The 23,337-nt window shown below is 41.7% G+C and overlaps 1 protein-coding gene across 7 annotated transcripts in view; it reads right to left on the reverse strand.

Annotated features, from left to right (window-relative positions):
* Positions 1–3,354: 3,354 nt before the first annotated feature.
* The window catches only part of march1 (membrane-associated ring finger (C3HC4) 1), a 574,835-nt gene continuing 554,852 nt past the window's right edge, over positions 3,355–23,337 (reverse strand). For 3 of the 7 annotated variants that reach the window (XM_043698895.1, XM_043698903.1, XM_043698912.1), the window contains 2 exons: positions 16,056–16,203; positions 3,355–6,539 (listed from right to left, as the gene is read on the reverse strand). In XM_043698895.1, coding sequence (XP_043554830.1) covers positions 6,232–6,539; positions 16,056–16,203 — 456 coding nt within the window. In that variant the 3' untranslated portion in view covers positions 3,355–6,231. Of the gene's footprint in view, positions 6,540–12,822; positions 13,413–16,055; positions 16,204–23,337 lie in introns of those variants that run through there. The other 4 variants (XM_043698930.1, XM_043698949.1, XM_043698923.1 and 1 more) reach the window with 4 other exon arrangements.

A 23,337-nucleotide genomic window follows, 5' to 3' on the forward strand; every position in this document is an offset into this window, starting at 1 on the left:
GCAGTCATTGTTTTTACCTCAGCCAATTCTGTATCCAGACAGCCAGATTTCTCTGAATTCCATGCCCCCTTGCTTTCTGAATGAGCCTACCATGGGGAACCTTATCAAACCTTGCTAAAATTCATATACACCACATCCACTGCTCTACCTTCATCAATATGTTTTGTCACATCCTCAAAGAATTAAGTAAGGCTTCTGAGATATGACCTGCCAATCACAAAGCCTTGCTGACTATCTCTAATCAAACTATGGTTTTCCAAGTAAACATAAATCCTGTCTCTCAGAATCCTCTCCAATACTTTGCCGACCACTGACATTAGACTGACTGGTCTGTAATTCCCAGGGTTATCCCTACTCCTTTTCTTGAACAATGGAATAGCATTTGCCACCCTCCAATCATCTGGCACTACTCCAGTGGACAGTGAGGATGCAAAGATCACAAAAGGCACAGCAATCTCTTCCCTCGCTTCCTGTCACAACCTTGGATACATCCCTCCTGGCCCAGGGTACTTACCTATCTTCATGCTTTTCAAAATTTTCAGCTCATCCTCCTTAACATCAACCTCTTTGAGCATATCAGGCTGTTTCACACTGTCCTCACAAATGACAAGGTCCCTTTCACTGTTGGATACTGAAGCAAAGTATTCATTCAGTACCTCCCCTACCTCCAGGCACAAGTTCCCTCCACTATCCCTGATTGGCCTTATCCTCACTCTGGCCATCCTCTTGTTCCTCACATAAGTGTAGAATGCCTTAGAGTTTTCCTTAATCTCACCTGCCAAGGCTTTTTTTTCATGTCTCCTTTTAGCCCATTCTCTAGTTCCTTCCTGGCTACCTTGTAAGTCTCTAGAGCCCTGTCTGATCCTTGCTTCCTCAACCTTAAGTAAGCTTCCTTCTTCTCCTTGACTGGATGTTCCACATGTCTTGTCACCCAAGGTTCCTTCACCCTACCATCCCTTCCTTGTCTCAGTGGAACAAAACAATCCAGTATTCGCAAGTACTCCCTGAACACCCTCTACAATTCTGTTGTGCATTTCCCTGAGAATATTTGTTCCCAATTTATGCTCTACAATTCCTGCCTAACCGCATTGTAATTCCCCCTCTCCCAATTAAATAGGAGTCTGCTCCTATCCATCTCCATGACTATAGTAAAGGACAGGGAGTTGTGATCATTATCAATGAAATGCTCTCCCATGTTGTGGGAAAATCTGAAATTGTCCTTTTTTTGGCAGGAAGACTAAAAAAAGCATACAAACTAAATGGTGAGAAAGTGCTGGGCTCTGAGATGTATAGAAAACTGGGTGCCCTACTGGATGGATGATGAAAAGTACAGAAACTAATTTGTAAAGCTAATAGAATGTTTTCATTTATTGAACGGAATATAAAAGTAGAGACAAATATATAGGATATTGGTGAGATCACATTTGACTGTTTATAGTATTGGCCGCCCTATTTAAGAAAGGATATAAACCCATTGGAAACAGTTAAGAGAAGGTTGACTCGATAATACATGGAGTGTGTTGTGCATCATACGAGGATGGTTTGGAGAGGCTAGGTTTGTTTGTCTGGAGTTTAGAACAGCAAGAGGCAACTTGACCTAAAACAATAAGATTGAAACTTTATTGCTGGAACAGCACAGCAGGTCAGGCAGCATCCAGGGAACAGGAGATTCGACGTTTCGGGCACAGTCACGAACGTAGGTGGGGAGTTCTTGGACTAATGGGGACAGGACCGTGTCGAGGTATGCCGAGAGGAGTTCGGTTGGGCAGGAGCAGGCTGAGACGATGGGTCGTCCGGGGCAGTCAGGTTTGTGGATTTTGGGCAGGAGGTAGAAACTTTGATCTCCAGCATCTGCAGACCTCACTTTCTCCTAAAACAATAAGATCCTTAGGAGTCTAATCAAAAAGAAATCAAAATAAAGAACACAAGTGCAGCACAGGAACAGGCCCTTAGGCCTTTCAAGCCTGTGCTGATCATCATGGTCTAACTAAACTAAAAAAAGAAACCTTTTGCCCTTATTTGGTCCGTATCCCTCTATTCCCTCCCTATTCATGTCACCATCCCAATGCCTCTGAAATGTTGCCATCATGCCCACTTCCACCACCTCTTCTGACAGTGCATTCCAGGCCCCTACCTCTCCCTGTGTGAAAACCTTCCCTCACACATCTCCCTTAAACCTCCCCCTCTCACCTTGAACCTGCTCCCCCTAGTAATTGAAACATCAACCCTGAGAAAAAGCCTCTGGCTATACACCCTATCTATGCCTCTCATAACTTCATAGACAATTATCAGGTCTCCTCTCAGCCACCATCTTTCTAGTGAAATCAATCCTAGTCTTTTTAACCTTTCCTCATTGGCCAATGTCCTCAAGACCAGGCAACATCCTGGTGAATCTTCTCTGCACTCTCTCCAAAGCTTCCACATCCTTCTGGTAGTGTGGCAACCAAAACCGCACAGTACTCCAAATGCGGCCTAACAAGGGCTTTATATAGCTGCAACATGGTTTGCCAACTCTTGTGCTCCACGCCCTGGCTGATGAAGGCAAGCATGCCATATGCCGCCTTAATCACCTTGGCCGCCTATGTGGCCACTTTTAGGGCATGGTGGACTTGCACACCCAGATCCGTCTGTGTGTTGATGTTTCTAAAGGTTCTGCCATTTACAGTATGATTCACAACCTAAATGAAATCCTCCAAAGTAAAGACAAGAAACACGGTAGCTGAACGGTTAGCACTGCTGCCTCAGCAGCAGGGACCTGGGTTTGATTCCATCCTCAGGTGACTGTCTGTGTGGGTTTCCTCCTGTTACTAGGATTTCCTCCCATAATCCAAAGATGTGCAGATTAGGTGGACTGGCCATGCTAAATTGCCCGTAGTGTGCAGGCTATGTAACTATGGGAAATGTAGGGTTACAAGTATAGGGGGTGGGGTGGGTTTAGGCAAGATGCTCTCTGGAGGGTCAGTGTGGACCCAATGGCCTGCTTCCACACTGTTGGGATTCTATTTAAAAACAAGTTACAAACCATCTCTGGAACAGAGAGAAGTGGGTTATGAAATAATTTAACTCACCTCTCCCTCTTGTTTACAGCACTTCAGATTACCCCACCGTTTGATGAAAGAAAGAAAGAAAACAAATTACCTATGTTTGATTTTCTTTCGTGATATAAACTACATCCAACTGGGTTCTATTAAATTTGGTTGATTTTTAACAGAGTCAAGTTTTAATTATCGATATCATGGCCTAAAAATGTCTCAGTCTGCTTCTGATTTTATATCAATAATAATCACATAGACATTGATTTTTTTTCTTTCATTTTATAAATATATTGCACAAACATAATATTTAAATAATTTCTTTAGATTTCATTGATTTTCTATCTTAAATATACAATTACTGCACAATGACATAATCCCCATTTTCTTTCTTCCTAAGGGATTGGATGAGATAAAAATTACACAAGGTCAATTCTGGTTATGAAATATAGAAAGGTAATGGGTAAAGCATTTCCCAGAATAAGTCTGTGCAATATATGAATGAAGAAGTTTGATTAATGAGTAAAATTGAACGCCAATGAAAAATCAATCTTCTCACACATGGTTCAAATACAAAAACTGATAAATTTATTGAAATATCTGACAATCTTAATAGTTGTTTGCCTTCTGTACAATGTTTTAAGTCCTCTGTGCTTAAATATTTTTATGGCTGGATGATCTCAATAGCAAAGGCTCCTTGAAATAAAGCCACGTTCTCTGTTGTCCAAAACCACCAGCTGATGGTCAAACAGTTTGCAGGTCACATTGGAATCTGAAACTCAGCATTGGGACAAACTCCTCTTGCAGTTTAAAAGAGATGAGCTTAGGGCAGAGGCAGTGTGGTGGCATCCCAATTCCCATAAACAAAATGGAAGAAAATGCATCAAAAATAAATGTTCAAACACTAGTATATCTTCTTTTGTATATTTTGGCAAATACTTTACTTTGATTGAACTGTCTAATTAAGCTGTCGACATAATAAAGGGCAATGCTTGCAGTGTTAGCAGTATGACTGACTGCTTAGTACAAACACTTGGGAATCTTATATGGTCTGAATATAAGACTAATTGTGAAAATAAATGTATTGAGAGGCAGGAAAACTTAGCTTTGTAGTGGATTATCACTTTACATATCATTGCAAAAGGCATAGCTAACTACAAGAATTCCAGGTAATATGATTGACCCAGCTTCAGAATCCTATTCCTGATGAAGAGCTTTTGCCCGAAACGTCGATTTTGCTGCTCCTCGGATGCTGCCTGAACTGCTGTGCTTTTCCAGCACCACTCTAATCTAGAATCTGGTTTCCAGCATCTGCAGTCCTTGTTTTTACCCAGCTTCAGAATGTACATTCCTTAAATTATAGCAATAAAATATTCTTTTCTCAGCACCACATTGAGTCTTGAGATTAAGCAAAGTTGTTACGAAGTTTGAAACATTGATATACAATTCCGTAACTAGTAGGGGCCAACATTCAATATTTTAGTTAAATATCACGAACCCATCCATTTTTAAGATTTGCAATAGAGTTTGGTCTTGTACTTTATAAGCACGTTAAAGAGTGGAAAAACATTTGATTCCATGTTATTTTACATTACAACTGATGTAACTTCTAGCCCCATACAAATCAGACAAAACAATGACAGATAAAAATATCCAAACTCCACAGCTATTCAAACCAAATCTAATAATATTATAATAGACCCAAGCCAATCAAAGGTCAACAAAAAATAGCCTGTAGGTAACGGAGTCAAGAAGTGTGTGTAAGGGCAAAGGAGCTGAGTGCAGAACTTTGTTTCAAGTGAACTTACGAGGTTATAAAATGATGATGTACTGATAGGGGTAAATGATTTGCACCACTCTGTTAAACAGATTGCTGTTGTCAGGGCCAGTGAGTGATCAGAGTCTGATCAGTTACTTTGTATGTTCTGAATCCTCTGGAGCAATCCATATCATCGTATCCAGTTTAGAACTGTGATGATGATGCAACCAGATGCGAATATATCCCAGGGGTATCTTAACACAGTTGCTTGGATGCAACAGTGACATATGACTGCCAGAAACATTTTTTTTGACATTTCCGTTGCTCATACTGATAGGCTAACATGATAAGTTGACTCATTATAGCAAAACACCATGGTCCATTTTGCATAAAAGATGAATCATTGGAGTTCAAGAGAACCATAATTGATTGATAGCCAAAATTACTTGGTTTTATGGGGAGGTGATGGTCTAGTGGTATTATTGCTGGACTGTTAACCCAGAGACCCAGGTAATGTTCTGGGGATCCTAGTCTGTGTCCCACCACTGCAATCTGAATTGAATGTTTTAAAAAATCTGGATTAGAAGTCTAATGATGACCATCCTTACCTGGTCTGGTCTACATGTGACTCCAGACCCAAAGCCATGTGGTTGACTCACAACTGCTCTGTGGACAGTAAATGTTGAATGAATAAAACTAAAAAAAAGAGGATTTCCTAAAAGATTTGAATTTGATCCCAGATTTTGATAGATTTGAATATGATCCCAGATTCCTCATCAACAACATTGTTAAAGCATCACCAGAACTTATTGTCTGAACAGATAAATGTAAAACAGTGATCCAGTTGCAATTAAACCTTGAATGTGGCAGATTCTCAAAGAATGCTTCACGTCACTGGCCATTTAGCACAATGAAAATTGAAACCAATCTGAGTACTGATGAGTGAGAAACCAACAAGAAATGTTAACCTTAGCATTCGTCATCACCTCACTGACATACACAGCGCAACACATTTTATTATCAATAATTACCAGCTGAGATGTAATAACCCGAGAGGGTTTAACCACAACTATTACACTGTTCAAAGACTGGTTTCTCAGGATTAACATTTCAAAATAGACCCCAATTATAGCAAAATATTTTATCGTAAAGGCTGTAAAATTAAAAAGTGCTTCTCTACAAAGTCCTAGTTAAAACATTGCACACGTTCTTAATAATGCTGATAGCATCATTTGCACCATGTCTGGTAGCACACACACACACACTGAACAGTTCACTCCCCACACAATGACATGTTGCACTTCTGCCAATCACGCCGGTGTGTCCGTAATTCCTGTAGCATTTTGAAAAGGACTACATTTGGTAATCCGACTACTTTGCAGTACATTTCTGAAAAGGAACAGATTTTCAAGAAAACAAGGAGTTCCTCAAACGAACATGTCACACTGGTGCAACTTCAGGAATGCCAACCTGGACCTCTGGAGCCCGCTGTAAGGTTGTTTCTGTCTGTGACACTGGCACAGTTACACTCTCTCTATTTCCAGAGTTTTGACTATTTGAAGTGTTCTTGTCATCCATTTTCTTTTCAAGGTCTGGGCAGTTCTGGACAAAGATGACTCGGTTATATGCCTTCAGCCTTCTCCACAACTGAAAATAGACTTTACACTGCACATACATGAAGACAAGGCCTCCAGTAAATCCAATGGCGACTACAACCAGTTTTGTCCAAAAAGGCCATTCCAGAACACCTTAAAAAAAAATCACGCGTTTACATTACAATTACGTTTACTCCTCATGGGTTTTTTTTTGTTTAATTCAAAATTTTCTTTTCAAGTTATCAGAAAGAACACCCTAGATGCAGAAGCCGTCTGTTGTAACTTCTCTGAGTGGGAAATTGCATAAGGAGAGTGAATGAATGAATAACAATTCAGCTCAGATGTTGAAACCGATGTGTCTCTGGCAGAGTTACCAACTGATCTAGTTTTTGGGACAAAGCCTCGAATTGGGTCACAGATGCAAAGTAATTGTACCAGGGGCCTTTTTATGCAGAAAATTCTGCTTCTTTAACCACAAAAATATCTAGCATTGAACTCAAATGCTGAGGTAACAAATGGGATGTTGAGTCCATTGGGCAACAAATGACCAACCTCGGAAGAAGTCAGGAAGGTAGCAGTCTTGAATATTGCAAAAAGGAGACTAGAAACTGAAGCATTTTGCCTTGCACTGATCAGACTTAAGATGGAAGAAACAACATTGAAGAAAACAGACATGATTTTATACAAAATTAGAAGAAAGTGTAGACTGGTTGGACCATGATACGAAGTTGCAGCAAGAACAATCAATGTTAATTCTCAGACAGGAAGGTAGAATTCGATTGGTCAGGGTATAGTCATGGAGATGCAGCAGAATTTGGTTGTTTCCGTGACCCCTTTCCCTGAATAAGTTGCAATATGTACACAAATTCCCTGCGCCAAACAGGGTCCTAAGTATTTAGATTAGATTAGATTAGATTCCCTACGGTGTGGAAACAGGCCCTTCGACCCAACAAGTCCACACTGGCCCTCTGAAGAGTAACCCACCCAGACCCATTCCCCTATCCTGTATTTACCCCTGACTAATGCACCTAACACTACGGGCAATTTAGCATGGCCAGTTCACCTGACCTGCACATCTTTGGACTGTGGGAGGAAACCCACGCAGACACGGGGAGAATGTGCAAACTCCACACAGATAGTCTCCTGAGGGTGGAATCGAATCAGGGTCCCTGGTGCTGTGAGGCAGCAGTGCTAACCACTGAGCTACCATGCCGCCCATTTATGTATTTACATATGTTGCTTCCAGCACACATAAATACATCACACTGCAGGCTTGGCTGATCATTGTAAATTAGTTTCTGGTATAAAGCTGAACACAGTCAGAAGTATTTAATAGCTGAATTGCATCCAATGGTGGATATACTTGTTCTGAGGCTTGCAAGCACAGCACAGTTCATGATGTCTCTTCATTTCAAGTCTGTTTCTTGAGTCCTATTTCTGGTATCTGCACGGTGAAAATTTTAACTTCTAGTCTCCTTTTTGCAACACCTAAATTCTGTCCTACCAAGCAGTTAACAAATTACTTTTCCAGATGAATGATATTGTCAGCTCCCTTGGAGATGAGAGGGACATAAACTGAATTTGAGGTTGGTGGGCTGGAAGAGAAATTATGCTGTTGAACTGTCTGAGTCAGCTTACAGATCACTTTCAATGGTACCACTGGGATGACCCTTCAGCATCAGGGTCCGAAACCTAAATTGGTAAACTTGCTAATTTGGCAGACTCTGACTTGGAAAACTGGTCACCATATGAATTATGTTGACTCTGGGTAGGAGAGGACAAGATTACAAGGAGCTCACTGACTCTGAGATCAGTTTGGATACATCCATAGTGGTGGGAGAGCGCTGAGGTGGATTGGTTAGAAGGTCTGTTTTGCTTCTCTGGTATTTTGTCCTAATTGTATTAAACATTATCAGGCCCTTGAACCCTCACCCATCATAGCCCTTCACCATATTACTCACACCCTATGTCACCTCCATGCTCCCATGCTATCTCGTTTTGTTGATATTGTTTCTGGACAGTTTTATTACGAATGCTTATCTGAGGTCCAAGATTTATTATTGTATTGGATCAGCAGGAGTTTCTTTACTCAGGTAAGGCTTACGTTTGTTTTGACTGACAGACATTTTTAGGAGGTTGTCATAACTTATTCATTACTTAATCTGTTTCTTTCAACCTCTATGACCCAGATCTCGACATGGTGAGAATGACAAGCGATCAGAAATCCAAAGTCCTGTCCCTGCACACGGCATCTCCTACATTCGCGCGTGAAGTGGGATTGGGATGGGGATGGGCCAGGTTTGGCAAATTAGGTTTTGTGGCCTCTGACCCTTTAAATAATCAGCTGCTTGCACTCAAACCCGATTTTGGCATCCTTATAGAGTGAAACTCAAAGGGTGCAGATTCGAGCAGGTCGGCACTTTGCGGAATAGTTTGGATGCTCTTCGGAAAAAAGATACCTCTTTGCATTTGGTCAGAGAACATGGAGGTGGTCAGGAATCCTTTATAATTCTTAGAAGTACCACAGAATCACAGAATTGTAGCAGAGCAAGGAAAGGCCATTTGGTATGCTTATTTAAATAGAAATAATTCTCTCTTCGAATGCCTCAATGAAATTTACCTCAACAAACTTCCAGGCAGTGCATTCTACATTAGAAACCCTAGCTGCATGATAAAGTTTCTTCTCACATCACATTTACTTCTTTTGTGAATCACTTTAAATCTGCCCTCTCGTTCCCTTATCTGTTTATGAACAGGAATGGTTTCTCCCTTATTGTTCTGACTAGACTTCTTGAGATTTTGAAATAAGAGTTCTTGAATCATATAGCATGAAAACAGACCCTTTGATCCAACCAGTCCATGCCGATCATAATCCCAAACTAAATAAGTCCAACCTGCCTGCTCCTGGCTCATATCCCTCCAAACCTTTCCTGTTCATGTTCCTATCAAAATGTCTTTTAAACGTTGTAATTGTACTCGCATCAACCACTTCCTCAGGAGGTTCATTCCACACATGAACCACCTGTTGTAGAAAAAATACCGTCTCATGTCTTTTTAAAAACTCTCTCCTTTCACCTTAAAAATGTGCCCCCCCGGTCTTGAAATCCCCCATCCTTTTTGATCAAATCTCCTCTCCCAGGAAAATTCTCTGCAAGGATCATGAAGTTAACATTCCCAAGGGGAAGAGTAGGCAGAGAGCAAATGAACGCAAAAGAACTGGCGGCCTGAAGTGCGTATACTTCAATGCAAGGAGTATAGTGGGTAAGGCAGATGAACTTAGGGCTTGGATTGATGACAGAGACTTCGTTGAAAGAAGAAACCAACTAAATGTTCCAGGATATAAACGTTTCAAACAGGACAGGGAGGGAAGTAAAGGGGGGGAAGGAGTTACATTGCTGGTCAGGAATGATATCACAGCTGTGCTAAAAGAGGACACTATGGAGGGCTTCAGCAGTGAGGCATTGTGGGTAGAGCTGATAAATAAGAAGGGTGCAGTTACATCGTTGGGGCTGTACCACAGGCCTCCCAACAGTGAGCGTGAGGTAGAAGAACAAATAGGTAAACAGATTATGGAAAGAAGAGGCATCAGGGTAGTGGTGATGGGAGAGTTTAATTTTTCCCAACATTGACTGGGATATACTTAGCGTCCAAGGTCCGGATGGAGTAAAATTTGTACGAAGCGACCAGGAGAGTTTTCTAGACCACTATGTCAATAGTTTGACAAGGGAAGGGGCCATATTGAACCTGGGACTGGGGAACATGCCAGGACAAGTGGTATAAGTTGCAGTGGGGGATTTCTTTGGGAATAGTGACCACAATTCTGTAAGTTTTAGAATACTCGTAGACAAAGATGAAAGTGGTCCTAAGGGAAGAGTACTAAACTGGGCCAAGGCCAATTATACCAAAATTCCGTAGGAGTTGGGAAATGTGGATTGGGAGCAGCTATTTGAAGGGAAGTTCACATTTGATATGTGGGAGGCTTTCAAAGATAAGTTGAAGATAGTGCAGGATGGGCATGTCCCTTTGAAAACAAGGGATAGGAAAGGCAAGATTCATGAACCGTGGATGACAGGAGAAATCTTGCGACCTGCCAAGAGGAAAAGGGAAGCGTACATAAGGTCCAGGCAGCTAAGAACAGAATGGGCATTGGAGGAATATTGGGAGAGTAGGTCCAATCTTAAACGAGGAATCAAGCAGGCTGAAAGGGGAGCAGAATTAAGGAGAATCCCAAGGCCATTTATTCATATATAAGAAGCAAGAGGGTAACTAGAGAAAGGATTCAAAGTTTGGGAGAAGATTTGTAGCTCGGGTGCTCGTTGTTGTGGGATTGGTCCACTAAAGGATGTTTCTAAGGTTGTGTGTCGAACCTGAGAAAACGGGTGAGATTCCCAGTGATTACTTTGAATCAGTGTTCACTGAGGAGAGTGACATGATGAATGTTGAGATTAGAGATAGAAGTTTGTTTACTCTGGATCATGTTAACATAAGGAGGAAGGATGTGTTGGGTAGGTTAAAGGATATTAAGGTGGACAAATCTCCAGAACCGGATGGGATCTATCCCAGGTTGTTGACAGAGGTGACAGAGGAAATAGCTGGGGACCTGACAGATATATTTGTAGCATCCTTAAACACAGGTGAAGTGCTGGAGGACTGGAGATTTGCTAATGTTGTCTTCCTGTTCAAGAAGGGTAGTAAGGATACTCCAGGTAACTACAGACTAGTGAGCCTTACGTCAGTGGTGGGAAAGTTGCTGGAGTAGGTACTGAGAAATAGAATCTATCTATATTTGGAAGACAATAGGCTTATCAGTGATAGGCAACATGGATTTGTGCGGGGGAGATTGTGCCGGACTGTCAAAGAATACAGGACAATATAGATAGACTGGAGAGTTGGGCGGAGAAGTGGCAGATGGAGTTCAATCCAGGCAAATGTGAGGTAATGCATTTTGGGAAGTCTAATTCTAGAGTGAACTATACTGAAAACGGAAGAGCCTTGGGAAAAGTTGATGAGCAAAGAGATCTGGGAGCTCAGGTCCATTGTATCCTGAAGGCGGCTGCACAGGTGGATAGAGTGGTCAAGAAGGCGTATGGTATGCTTGCCTTCATCAGATGGGTTATTGAGTATAAGAGCTGGCAGGTCATGTTAAAATTGTACAAGACTTTGGTTCGACCACATTTAGAATACTGTGCACAGTTCTGGTCGCCACATTACCAAAAGGATGTGAACGCTTTGGAGTGGGTGCAAGAAGGTTTACGAGGATGTTGTCTGGTATGGAAGGTGCTCGCCATGAAGAGAGGTTGAGTAGGTTAGGATTGCTTTGATTAGAAAAAAGGAGATTGAGGAGGCACCCGATTGAGGTCTATAAAATCATGAAGAGTATAGACAGGGTGGATAGAGATAAGCCTTTTCCCAGGGTAAGGGATTCAATAACCAGAGGTCACGCGTTCAAGGTGAGAGGTGAGAGGTGAAAAGTCTAAGGGGGATGCACATGGAAACTACTTCACACAGAGGATGGTAGGTGCCTGGAATGCGTTGCCAGCAGAGGTAGTAGAGGCAGGCACAGTAAATTCATTTAAGGTGCGACTGGACAGATGCATGAGTAGATGGGGAGCAGAGGGATACAGATCCTTAGGAATTGGGCGATTGGTTTAGACAGTGGATTTGGATCGGCTCAGGCTTGGAGGGCTGAAGGGCCTGTTCATGGGCTGTAAATTTTCTTTGTTCTTTGTTCTCAACTTCTCCAATGTTTTCTCACAACTGAAGGTTCTCATCCCTAGAAACATTCTCATGAACCCCTTCTAGATACTCACCTACGTGTTCACATGCTTTCTGTGGTATCTTGGACTGCACACAATACTCCAGCTGAGTTCCAAGTAATGCTTTATAAAGTTTCAGCAAAACCTCCCCAGTCTTATAATCTATGTCATTATTAATAGAGCATATGGTATCCTGGGATTTGTGAACTGCTATTTCCACCTGTCCCACCACCTTTAATTACTCATTAGTAAAACCTGGTCATTTTGCTCGTGTCCACCCTTTAGAAATGTACCCATTATTTTGTACTGTTGTTCCATGTTCTTTCTTCCAAAAGGTATTACTTTACACTTCTGCAATTGAAATCCATCTTCCTTCTATCTGTCTAACTTTACCAGCTTGTCAACTTCCCTTTGAGATTCAACATCCTCAAAGTTTACAATGCTTCCAAAATTCATATTATCTGCAAACTCTGAATCTGTCTCCAGCACTGCAAGATATAGACAATTAACAAAAATGAGGAAAAACAAGTGTCCCAAAACAGATTCCTGGGAATTGCTACTACAAATTTTCTTCGAGCCTGAAAAATACCATTAACTGCTACTCTCTGTTTCCGAAGTTGCCACATGCTCCCTGTTATGCTGAGTGGTCACACGACTGTTGGCTGAGCTATTAAATGAATGCTTTGCATCTGTTTTTTTACAAGGAAGTAGATGTTACCCAGACATGGTAACAGAGGAGAAACTAGAAGCAACCAAGATTGATAAGGCAGAGATGTTGAATAAGCTATTGATACTTAAGAGTTGAAAAGGCACCTAGACAGGATGAGATTCAACAAAGGATATTGAAGGAAATTAAAGTCGAAATTGTAGAGAAACTGGCTGTAATCTTTAAGACTTACCTGGATATGGTGGGAGTGCAGGGGGTGCTAGGATGGACATGTAGACTGGTGTCAGCTGACTGGAGCACTGCAAATGTTACACCCACGTTCAATAAAGATTGTAAGAAAAAGCCGAACAATTACAAAGCAGTCAATTTAACTTTATTAATGGGGACATTTCCAGAAACAATAAATTTGCGATAGAACTACTAGTCAGATGGATAAATGTAAGCTGGTTTGGAAGAGCCAGCATGGATTTCTGAAGGAAAACTAATGTTTAACTAACTTCCAAGAGCCTTTGAAGAGGTAACGGAGAGGGTTGAGGAGGTTAATGTGGTTGATATGATGACCATGGACTTCCAAAAGACATCCAATGTAGTGTGATCCAACAGCTGTGTGACAAATGTGACAATAACAGGGATAATTTGGCAACTTAGATATAAAATTGGCTAAGCGATAGGAAACAGAGAGTAGCAGTTCATGGGTAATTTTCATGCTAGAGAAACATTTGTTGCAGCAATTCCCAGGAATCTTGCTCCTCTTTATTATCTATGGTCCTGCAGATACTTTGGAATTTCCTATGAAGAAAACTGCCAGTCCTTTTTACAAAAGACCTCAGCTTATTTTATTTGCTTCTCACTTCCCTTCCTGAACATTTTATTTCCTGCTTGATTTTCAATTATATTTCCTAGCTGATACCCATCAAAAGTGCACTGTTATTACTTTATCTTAATTTCTATCTCCTTTTTCATCCATAGAGCTCTGGATTTGTTAGCAGCACCTTTTCCCCTTCAGAAAACTTACGTGATTGGATTCAAGCAATCCCTTTTTTGAAGGTAGCCTACTATTCAGCTACAGTTTCCCCTCACAATATTTGGCTCCAGCCATTGTGGCCAGGCTCCATTCTTGTCCCATTGCAATCAGCTGTCCTCCTGTTAATTATGCTTACCCTGGATTGCTCATTATCCTTTTCTCCTGCCCTTCTAAACCTGCCACCTGATTGCTCTTTCACTGACCCTTGGTCTAGTTGGACCACCTTGTTCCCAAAGAACTAAATCTAGCAGTGACTTCTTTATTGGACAGAACACTTGCCACTCTGGAAAATCCTCCTGAATATAATCTAAGAGTACTTGTACATTGCTGTCCTTACACTACTCGAGTCTATGTTTGCTTAATTAAAGTCCCCACTATAACTACGATATAATGCTTGCAGCTCTTTAATTTATTTGCAAATTTGTTTCTAGACATTCTTTCCAGTTGTTGGTGTTTTTTTTAGTTCTAGCTAAATCAATTCTGACCTTAAACCCTTTGAGACAGCCTCCTCCCCTAATACTGCAATGCTCTCCTTAACCAGTTTTGCTATCCCTTTTCCTTTCCTTTTCTCTTCTGTCATCTTTAAATACCTCTGGAGGCACCCTGCTTCTACAAAGATTAGATTAGGTTAGATTAGATTCCTTACAGTTGGCCCTTCGGCCCAACCAGTCCACACCGATCCTCCGAAGAGTAACCCACCCAGACCCATTTCCCTCTGACTAATGCACCTAACACAATTCACCTGACCCGCACATCTTTGGACTGTGGGAGGAAACCCACGCAGACACGGGGAGAATGTGAAAACTCCACACAGACAGCCACCCGAGGCTGGAATCGAACCTGGGACCCTGGTGCTGTGAGGCAGCAGTGCTAACCACTGAGCTACCGTGCCGCCCAAAATCTGGCCTATTGTGGTTACTTGGCAATGTATAAACAGAGTAACCTCGAACTGACGTGTTGAAATTTACTCCAGGCAATGGGTGTCTAGTCTGTTGGCAGGAGAAACAATAAGATATTTTTTTTTTCCTTTTGGGAACGCCTGATGAATTAAGTGTCAGATAAAGGATTCCAAGGATGGAAACATCAAACCCACAAAGCTGCAGGCAGTCAGAGACTGGAGGGATTTCACTAATGGCAACACCAGTAGTGAAGCATTTGCAGCTGCCAGCAATGGACCCCCCCCCACCCCCCAAAGCCCCAAAATCAGTGAGGCAACCTAAGGCAAAAGTCAGTGAAGATGGATGAGATGTTGGTGGGAGAGCAGGAAGAGAGGGGTCTAAAGGCAGATGAGTGGTTCTTGGCACAGCGTCTTTGTATAAGCACAACTCCCATTGCCCATCACTACCACCCCCTAGCCTTGAAGTAATTGAATAGTCCTTACATCTGTTACAGCCAGCACTTTAGACTGCCCCAATTAATAAAATACTAATTGAAAACTAAAAATGAGAGAAACTGGTTTTAATTGAAATTTCAAGTCCATTTCATTTAGTTATAATCTTTCTGTTTATTGCAAACAGTGTCACTCCATCAGTAAATAATCGATAGCTATCCTCTGTTGGTCTATTTAAACATTCAAAATGGATATCTATGTACCATTTGAATAAATACTTTTCTCTATGAATCTTAGTTTTAGACAGAATATACAAAGCAAAACTTCCTCGTTTATGGTTGCAAGTGAAGGTCGCTCTGAACGTGGGCGCAAAATAATCTGGTATCTTTTCAGTTGCTGGAATGGGAGAGATCAGTGGTTGAGGATTATTTGAAATGCAAAGCTGGGATACAAATTCAGGTTCAGGGCACCAAGAAGATTTGAGAACTTTCTGTATCTTTGCACAATCTGGTCTCACCAATCTATTAAAATACTGGAGCTCCACGTTTGCAAAGAGCCCTGTATTAAGTTTGAGCTCCTTGGTTACTTTGCCCCTGTTGGGTTGCAAATCCATAACTTTGAATAATTTTTTTTCAAGTGCAACATGAATGGCATATAAACACCTGGAAGTAATTTGTTCTTGTATCACACAAAATTAATGTAAGGACATCAGACACGCTTCCAAAACATGATAATTGAATTAATAATTTCTGAGTGGAATCTCACACATTAGGAGATCATCTCAGGCAATGTTTTACGATTTCCTGCTACGCAGACCAGCAGCTGTGATTCCCCAACACCACTGCAAATCTGATGAGCTATCCCTCCATTCCTAAAAAAAACTTATTCTTACCATTGTCATTACCCTGTTTGATCTCCTCTGCTGTTCGGTCTATCAGGACATACAAGGACCACACAACACACGTGATAGCCACAATGTGGAAGGTGACTGAGCAGACAATCTTCCTTCTCTCACTTGTTGACATCTGCAGCTTTTCCCACTGGGAGAAACAGAAGATAGAGGAAGACAGAAAATTAATCTTGTGGCTAAAGATAACTTTCTGACTATGCAGTGCAAAGCATCAGAATTACTGGAAAGGTGGAATGAAGGCTACTTAAGTGCAGACTTGTCAAACAAATGGCCCATGATCCAGAAGAAGTTCCTATGTGGCAACCAAGCCACTATGCCAAATACAGAGAAACGTGACTGCATTTTCAAGTGACCTATTCTTCTAGAGGCTGGTTCTCTCTTGTATTTGCTGCTGTTAGACTCACGAGTAAGAGAAACAGATTGTGATTGGAGGTGCAGCGAGCAGCATGATTTAGATTTTTTTAGATTAGATTCCCTACAGTATGGAAACAGGCCCTTCAGCCCAACAAGTCCACACTGACCCTCCGAAGAGTAACCCACCCAGCCCCATTTCCCTCTGACTAATGCACTTAACAATAAGGCAATTTAGCGTGGCCAATTCACCTGTCCTGCACGTCTTTGGATTGTGGGAGGAAACCCATGCAGACACAGGGAGAATGTGCAAACTCCACACAGACAGTTGCCCAAGGCCTGGGACCCTGTTGCTGTGAGGCAGCAGTGCTAACCACTGAGCCACCGTGAGTGCTGTCACTCAGCCCAAGGCCAGAAGCCACGGCAGTCAGTCTCTCAGACACAGACTGCAAGGTTTCCAAGGAGATAGGAGCTTCATGAGGAGGGGGAATGAGTGTCAGACTGGGTGTGAGACTGGGCAAATGGGGAGTGTGGTAAGAGCGAGTGATGGAGGGTGGACGGGTGGTGAGTGAGTGAGTGAGTCATGGCAGTGGGTTTGTGAGTGGCTGACTGACTGGGTGAGTGGGACAGAGCCAGACACACACACACACACACCTTTCCTCTTCTTCACTCTCCCTCTACCCACCACAGAGGTCTATCCACAAAGCAGGCTGAGAGGAGGAATCCCCATGTGGAAAGCTAACCACTTTCAACTCTGACTTTCAAGCGGCCAGCTCAGAATGTTCCAGCAATTGTGAATCAAGGTCAGTGTTAGTTAAAAATACCACCTTAGCTCTGTCACCTCGTCTTTTGTTTCTCTAGCTCTCCTTCTTGATTAAAAAGGCAAAAAAAAAAGAATGTTTTATTAGTTAGTTGTTCCGCACCACACTTTTTAATGGTCATTTTCATCATGGCTGTAGCTACAGGGAAAGCAATGGAGGCTGGGGCTTGGAGAAGAGCAGAACCTGCCTGTCAAGGAGAAAGAGACCTTCTGCACGATAGAGTGCAGTAGCGGTGGTTGCTACAGCCAGGCAGGACTTAATTGACAACAGATTCCAATTCAGACAAACTCAGCTTTTGCTTGTTTTTTGTTTCTGCTATTGCTGAATAAAACTGAAGCAATGGAAGGCTTGCCCAAATGTGATGGTCCCACATTGAACAATGAGAAGACGCTGGTCTACACTGGGCATTAGGGGGAAGGGTAGCACTGACCTTGGTAAGTTCTAGAATAGGATGCGTCAAAGGACAGGTCATCTGTATGATTTGTTGCGAAAATGGCGATGGATGTACACTTTTGTTATTTGTTACAATATGGCCCACTGGACCATCTGTGCGCCGTGAGAAATATTGATTTGTGGTTGCTGTGTGAGCACCAGGACGTTGAGGGGCAACTTCAGGTTGCCGACGCTTGAACCAGGTGAAGGGCAGAGGTTCAATTATGGCACCAGAGCTAGGAATGTTGGGATATCCCAGTAATGGGGAGAATTAATGCCCTCAACGAGTGGGAGAACAAGACGAGTGTGATGCCATAATTAATTACGTGAGTTTGTGATGATAGTCTGAGATGTGTCAAAGGACAGGTCATCTGTATGATTTGTTGCGAAAATGGCGATGGATGGCTAAGCCTAACAGAGTGAAAACCTCTGTAATACTTAACAAAAATGACAATTAGCTAAGTTCTAGTAAAATTCAGCCCATGGTATCTGCTGTTAGGTGTTCCTTTACAAATTTAAGTGTTTGTGTGACTAGAAGTCTGTCAATTTTGTAAATGTTTTGCCATTTAATTTGTATAAACAAATTTTCATTAATGTAGAATACAACACCTGTAGGGTTATTCACAAGTAAAACATCCAAGCTCATAAATTTACAGTGAAATAATTAGCATGTAAGACCTGAGTGATCAAGGCAAAGCAATTATATCTATCTCCTGATTCAATCAAATCAAGAAATAATGTGATGGGCAGTGAAAGGACTGGGGGGAAAGCATAAATTCAAGCGGGTGAATTGAATGTCAAATCAACTACACGAAAACGAAATGGGAAAGAAAGATTACATTACTGTGAAAGAGGGAGACAAAGAAAAAGACAGAACAGTAAAGTTAAAAAATATAACATTTAAAAGTATTTTGCAATTAATGCTGAAGAAATTCAAATCAAGAATTGTAAAAGTTAATTTTCTGATGCCAGAGGTTGATTTGACCTTAATTAACAATTATCGTAGCAATAGCATGACATTCTCTAAATTTCAATACTGAGCCAGACAGCGGACGTGCCATTTCTAGAAACCTAATGATGGAGTGAAGCAACACTAAATGTAACTTTGAGTTTGAGTTGAACTGTCATCTGCTTCTCATCTGAAACATTGCACCATTTATGCTTAAATGATAGATGATATCAATAGGACCACAATCATTTTAACAAATCTTTCATAAGTTAGAGTTGATGGTTCTCTGCACCGTCTCTGTCACTGCAATACTATGTTCTGCACTCTGCTCTATTACCCCAGTGTACTTATTTCGGGTATGATTTGTCTGGCTAGCACGCAAAACAATATTTTTCACATGTGACAATAATAAATCAAATTTAAATGAAAACATTTTAGCTGTGAAATGTTAATTTTCTTTTAATAGAATCCCGACAGTGTGGAAACAGGCCCTTTGGCCCAACAGGTCCACACTGACCCTCGGAAGGGCAACCCACCCAGACCCATTCCCCCGCCCCATTATCCTATATTTACCTCAGACTAATGCACCTAACCTACATATCCCGGAACACCACGGGCAATTTAGAATGGCCAATTCACCTGATCTGCACATCTTTGGATTATGGTAGGAAACCAGATCATCCGGAGGAAACCCACGCAGAAACAGAGAGAATGTGCAAACTCCACACATACAGTCACCTGAGGCTGGAATTGAACCCAAGTCCCTGGCGCTGTGAGGCAGCAGTGCTAACCGCGTGCCGCCCGATTGCAATGCATTAAAATCAGTTCAGTGCAACAGCCAGCACCCTCATGTCTTTTAAAGTGACAAAATTGTTTCAAAATGATATTGGGGCACAGATTTTTGTAGTTAAGACAGATGTCAGGAGTTGCGAATCTCCCCAACTCAATGATCCTGTCTCGATCCTGGAGCAATCTATTTTCCCCAGCGAAGTGAGCATGGGCTGGAGAGGAGTCAAAACGCGTGGCGCGAGAATGGAGCAGGTCAGGCAACATCCGAGGAGCAGAAGAGTCGACGCTTTGGGGATAAGCCCTTCATTAGGTAGGTATGTAGGTGTGTGTGTGTGTGTGTGTGCGCGAGAGAGAGATGGCAGCTGATAGATATATAGGAGGCTTGGGGTGGGGAGGTAGCTGAAGGTGATAGGTGGCTGCAGGTGGGAGGTTGACTGTGATAGGTCGGTGGGGAGAGTGGAGTGGACAGGTGGGAAGGAAGATGGACAGGTGGGATGGGCCTTCTGCTCTGTGGAGGTGGCAACGTTCCCAGAGCTGAGGCAGGACAATGTTGATTAATTTGGTTTTGAAGCCTTTCTTCTTAGTTAAGAACATGAACGTTTGAAAGAATAGATCCAGCAAATTAAAGGGCATCAATTTTATGCCTCCACACACACACATATTCCTTCACCACAAGCCCTTCAAGTACACAGCTAAGTGTTCACATTTGGCCCATTAATAGCATCCTGCATTCCTTCAAATATTCAGAGAAGTGTAAAAATAAAAAAAAAAGCTGAATAAGTCATCACGAAGAACTCAACATAATCTTAACCTGTGCCAATTCACACTATGGGTGACATGTATATGCTTCAAATTGCAGAATTCCCAATGATTGAAAAGTATGAATAAATTAGACATATAGAGAATGGTTCCTCTTGTGGACCATTCTAGGAGAAAAGGTCATAGTCTTAGGATAAGGGGTAGCAAACTTAAAACAGCATTCAGGAGAAAGTATGTCTCCCAAAGAGTTGTGGATCTACGGAATTCGCTATCCCAAAAGTGTGGTGGATGCTGGGACAGTGAGCACATTTAAGGAGGAGATAGATTTTTAGTTGGTGATGGGTTGAAGACCTCAACAGTTTCCTCATTTCACCTTCCCCCACCTCACCCCAGTTCCAAACTTCCAGCTCAGCACTGTCCCCATGACTTGTCCTACCTGCCTATCTTCTTTTCCACCTATCCACTCCACCCTCCCCTCTCTGACCTATCACCTTCATCCCCTCCCCCACTCACCTATTGTACTCTATGCTACTTTCTCCCCACCCCCACCCTCCTCTCATTTATCTCTCCACCCTTCAGGCTCTCTGCCTGTATTCCTGCTGAAGGGCTTTTGCCCGAAACGTCGATTTTACTGCTCCTCGGATGCTGCCTGAACTGCTGTGTTTTTCCAGCACCGCTCTGATCTAGACTCTGGCTTCCAGCATCTGCAGTCATTGTTTTTACCCTGATGGGTTGAAGAGTTATGGGGAGAAGGCAGGAAAATGGGGGTGAGGAGCACATCAACCATGACCGAACGGCGGTGCAGACTCGATGGGGCGACTGGCCTAACTCTGCTCCTTTATCTTATCAAACTATGAACCAGGAGGGCTTTCTAATTGTTGGGGGTGTTCATGAAAATCATGGGCATCCAAAATGGCCATCTAAAATTGATGCTGGCAACTTTAAAAAAAAAACAGGGCAGTGACTACCCATCTCCTTAGCCATGCTGATGAGAATCCTGGTGCCAGGAATGGGATGTGGGATTTCCAGATCCAGTTTGTGCTGGTCCTCACCTCTGTTTCATCCCTGTCATCCCTTCCCAATAACAGTTTCATCTGCTATTACATTTTGTGTATGATTCACTCACAATCTAACGTGATATGGTTCTGAACAGTCCCTACTAAAATATCAAAAACATGGAGCCAAACATTAATAGACTTGCACCTCACACCAAAAACGTAAGGGTCAATTGATTGACATTGCCAATACACCGCTCTATTATTTGTGAAATTCTTCTTACAGACCAAGAGAGTTGGATTTTCCATTTGTCTCAGTGAGAATGAAACCAATTTATAATCTGATGTTTACAAAATGATTTTACTTTTGTTAAGGGGAATGGTAAATGCCATTTCCATTACGAGCAAATCATTGTCCCAAGCTGGAGAGGTAATCGGAAAAAGAAGGGAGACAGTTAATCCCAATCAGATAAAAAAAAAACTAAAAAGGAAAACTAATTCTGAGGGACAAATCTAAGTAAGAAATGTCATGTAAAGCAAGTACTTCTGTTGCTAGGCAACAACATCCACCATTACACATCTGCTGAAATCCTAGGAACAATTGACGTCAAACACTGTGTCGAATCTTTGTTTTCACAGTATTGCGAGACTAATTTTACAGCAATTCTTTTCAGTTTTTAAGTCTCCTTACATATGGACATTTAACTGCTCTCCAGATGTCTGTTAGCATAATAAATAGTTATAATGGAGTAGGGCTGGTTTCACACTTTCTATATGTCCCTAGGGGTCACTGACGGATTGGAATCTCATCGTCAATGGATTGTTGGCTCAAACACAGTACTGTTATCATTAATATGCTTTGGAATATTGTTTCAATTTAGAGTAGCAAGGTCATATAAAAGATTTTTTTAAATTAAAACGTTATACTCCATGACATCAGACACTTCCCAATAGCACTGATATAACAAGAAGATGATTGCCAACATTTCTTATGACAACATCCCCAGCCAATAGCAGAGCTGCAACAGTCCAATTCCATTAATTATTCCTCACCTCTCCCAGTGCACTTACATATCTTGGAATCTCTATTCTTTTACAGCCCCTGTGGCAATACTGTATTAACGTCACTCATGTTGAATTGAGGAGAAATTTTATGCTGTTAGACCACATCATCTGGGAGTTCAGTTGACAGTTTCTAACATACCGCACTTTAAATTATCAGACCTCACAGAGAAAACACAACTTATCCTTCCCGTTGGGTGCCTCTGCTTCTCCCAGCTAAAATATAAACCAAATGGAGAAAGGAAACAATCATGGGGAAAGAGACGCAAAGATAAAGCAAAAAAATAAAAAGTATGAACATCCTGGATTAAATAATACCAAAATGAAGAAAATATTTTGTTCCTGTAAAGTAATATTTTAATTTTAACAGATTTCTCAAGGCATTACTCACTCCTAAAGCCAAAAGTAAAAATGGTCTCTCTTTCTGTGACTAGTTCTCCATGTGTTTTGTTAATTTGTTCTATTGCTCGCTCTATATTCCCTTCAATCTCTCTCCCTATGGTTTTGCCAAACTTTATCTCACCATGTTAAAAATCACACAGCACAAGGTTATAGTCCAACAGGTTTACTTGGAAGCACTAGCTTTCGGAGCACTGCTCCTTCATCAGGTGGTTGTGGAGTACAAGATCATAAGACACAGAATTTATAGCAAAGGTTTACAGTGCGATATATTGAAAATCACCTGGATTGTTTGTTAAGTCTCTCACTTTTTAGAATGAACATGTTGGTTTCAATTCTTTCATATGAAAATCCCGGAACTTTATTTTAAAAGTTACATTCTCAAATAGAAGCATACCAGATCAGATAATGTATTGAAGGTGTGAGGTTAAAGTCTGTCTGTGTCCCAACGTTCAGACTGATTCTATTTCTAAAAAAGGGATTTACAGAATCTTACATGGATTAATACAGCTTTTGAGCAAAATAAAATGTAATTCTGCAAGTACAAATTCACCCCACAAACATATGTGAGTGTGCATGCAAGTGGGTATATGTTTGGTGGGGGGGTTAGTGTCTATGAGAGAGTGTGTGTATGTGTACATGTGTGAGTGTAAAGTGGTTTAAGTCTGTGAGAGGGTGCATGTGTGGGGGGGGTGTATGTGTGAGCA

Source organism: Chiloscyllium plagiosum, chromosome 1, assembly GCF_004010195.1.
Source record: "Chiloscyllium plagiosum isolate BGI_BamShark_2017 chromosome 1, ASM401019v2, whole genome shotgun sequence".
Classification (NCBI taxonomy): Eukaryota; Metazoa; Chordata; class Chondrichthyes; order Orectolobiformes; family Hemiscylliidae; genus Chiloscyllium; species Chiloscyllium plagiosum.